Genomic DNA, 2,568 nt, shown 5'->3' with positions numbered 1-2,568 from the left:
TGTGCCCCGGGGGCTGAGGCTGCCTTCCGCCACAGTGCGGGCTACCCTCCAGGGCACAAGGACCCCACTCCGAGATGCCCAGGCCAAGAAGGAGCAGCTGGCAGCCCGAGTCAGGGAGATCCAGGCCATGCTGGCCGTGGACACAGGTAGGTTGGCCCCGTCCTCGCCCTCCGCTCGGCCCAGGGTGAGCAGACCCCTCCCCCGCGTGGGCGTCGTGCCGGTCAGTGCTGCCCGGCGGACTCTGCCGGGGGACACATCTCCACTCGGGCGGCCCCAGCCCCGGGAACCTGCCTTTCTGATCAGGGGACCGCACAAAGTAGCCCCCGGGAGTGAGTGAAAACGGGAAGGGAACAGGAAGTGCTCTGGAGAGAAAGGGAAGTGGGTGGCGGCACGGGGGGAGTGTGCAGCAGGGACATTTCACCCCAGAGGCGTGGGGCATTGGGCAGGACCCAGGGAGGGCACCGGCGGTCAGAGGGCAGCAGGGGCGGGTGGAGCGAGGTGGGCAGCATGGCCGGAGCCAAGGACGCAGGCGGGGCCTCTGGGCAGGGAGTGATGTGCCCCACCCGGCTCCGACCATGCGGCTGCCCACTTGAGGGTAGAACGTGTCAGCAGGCTTGGAAATGGGGGCCGTCCCAGGCAGGGCCCTGGGACAGATGACGGTGGCCATGGTGGCCACGGGGAGCGGGCATCAGGGTGACCGGGCTGTGGCCTGAGAAGCAGGCGTAGAAGGAACTGTCTGGTAGAGGCCGGGACCGAGTGGTGCTTCCAGCGCCTGTTCGCGTGAGCTCCGTGGGGGGCAGGCATCCCTGTCAGGGAGGGGCCGGTGGTCCCCCCAGGGGGTGGTCCTCGCCTGCGTCCCTCTGAGCTCGCCTGCCCGCCGCCCACCACAGACGAGACGAGCAAAAAGATCGCTCATGCCAAAGCCGTGGCCGCGGAAGCCCAGGCCACGGCCGCCAGAGTGCAGGCCCGGGTTCAGGACATGCAGCAGAGCGCCGCGCGGTGGCAGAGCCAGTACGGGGGCCTGCGGAGCCAGGATCTGGACCAGGCGGTCCTGGACGCGGGCCGCTCAGGTGGGCCCCTGGGGAGCAGTGCCCATGATGGGGGGGGGGCGCCCGGGGGCACGTGAGGCAGAGGGTCCTCCCTCTGCTCCCCGCAGTGACCACCCTGGAGAAGACGCTGCCACAGCTGCTGGCCAAGCTGAGCCTCCTGGAGAACCGCGGGGTGCACAACGCCAGCCTGGCCCTGTCCACCAGCATCGGCCGCGTGCGGGAGCTCATCGCCCAAGCCCGGGGAGCTGCCAACAAGGTGGGCGCCAGGGCCGGGGAGAGTGGGCACCCGGGGGGGCCGGACAGCGGACGCTGAAGAGCCACGTACCCCCTGTAGGTCAAGGTACCCATGAAGTTCAGTGGGCGCTCGGGGGTGGAGCTGCGGGCACCTCGGGACCTCTCCGACCTGGCCGCCTACACCGCTCTCAAGTTCTACCTCCAGACTCCAAAGCCGGCGTCTGGCCAGGTCACCGGGGACCGCTTTGTGCTGTACATGGGCAGCCGCCAGGTACCCGGCGGGCACGGCGGGCTGGGCGGGGCCCGGCACCGGGCCGGAGCAGGGGTGCTGTGCCGAGTCCCCCCTCCTGCTGAGTCTCCCGCCGCCGTAGGCTGTTGGCGACTACATGGGCGTGGCTTTGCGCGACCAGAAGGTGCACTGGGTGTACCGCCTGGGGGAGTCCAGACCTGCCACCCTGAGCGTGGACGAGGACATCGGGGAGCAGTTTGCCACTGTCAGCATTGACAGGTGGGTGGCCGGGCCCCCTGTGCTCCACACCCCCACCCGGCGGGGCCCACTCCTCACCTCGCCCTCCGCCCACAGAATCCTCCAGTACGGCCACATGTCCGTCACGGTGGAGAAGCAGATGATCCACGAGACCAAAGGTGACACGGTGGCCCCTGGGGACCAGGGGCTGCTCAACCTGCAGCCTGACGACTTCGTCTTCTACGTGGGGGGCTACCCCAGCAACTTCACGGTGAGCCCGGGCTTGTGCTCACGTCACGGCGGGTCCTGCTCCGTGTCTGGCTGCGGTCCCTCGTGCTGCACTGAGCACCCCGACTTGGGTCCGTCCCGGGCAAGGGGCGCCCTGACTGTGCCGTGTGCCCACAGCCCCCCGAGCCCCTCCGCTTTCCTGGCTACCTTGGCTGCATTGAGATGGACACGCTCAACGAGGAGGTGTTCAGTCTCTATAACTTCGAGGAGACCTTCCAGCTGGACACGGCCGTGGACAAGCCATGTGCCCGGTACGTGCAGCCGGGGCCTGGCCCTCGCCCAGACTCGGCCTGCTCTTGGCTGACCCCTGTGACCTCTGACCTGCAGCTCCAAGGCGATCGGGGACCCCTGGCTCACTGACGGCTCCTACCTGGACGGCTCGGGCTTCGCGCGCATCAGCGTGGGGACTCAGATCGGCCAGACCAAGCGCTTCGAGCAGGAGCTCCGGCTCGTGTCCTCCCACGGGATCATCTTCTTCATGCAGCACCAGGCACGCCCGAGGCCGGCCCCAGGGCACACGCCCCGCCCGCC

The 2,568-nt window shown here is 69.2% G+C and overlaps 1 protein-coding gene across 1 annotated transcript in view; it reads left to right on the top strand.

Annotated features, from left to right (window-relative positions):
• Window positions 1-2,568, top strand: part of LAMA5 (laminin subunit alpha 5) — a 63,392-nt gene that overhangs the window by 52,583 nt on the left and 8,241 nt on the right. The window contains 8 exon segments of the mRNA XM_077756804.1: window positions 36-146; window positions 891-1,070; window positions 1,157-1,305; window positions 1,384-1,554; window positions 1,655-1,791; window positions 1,867-2,020; window positions 2,155-2,288; window positions 2,365-2,527. Of these exon segments, the coding sequence (XP_077612930.1) occupies window positions 36-146; window positions 891-1,070; window positions 1,157-1,305; window positions 1,384-1,554; window positions 1,655-1,791; window positions 1,867-2,020; window positions 2,155-2,288; window positions 2,365-2,527 (1,199 nt within the window).

Source organism: Crocuta crocuta, unplaced genomic scaffold (assembly GCF_008692635.1).
Source record: "Crocuta crocuta isolate KB4526 unplaced genomic scaffold, BGI_CrCroc_1.0 scaffold613, whole genome shotgun sequence".
NCBI lineage: Eukaryota > Metazoa > Chordata > Mammalia > Carnivora > Hyaenidae > Crocuta > Crocuta crocuta.
This window is presented reverse-complemented; position numbering and strand designations above follow the sequence as displayed.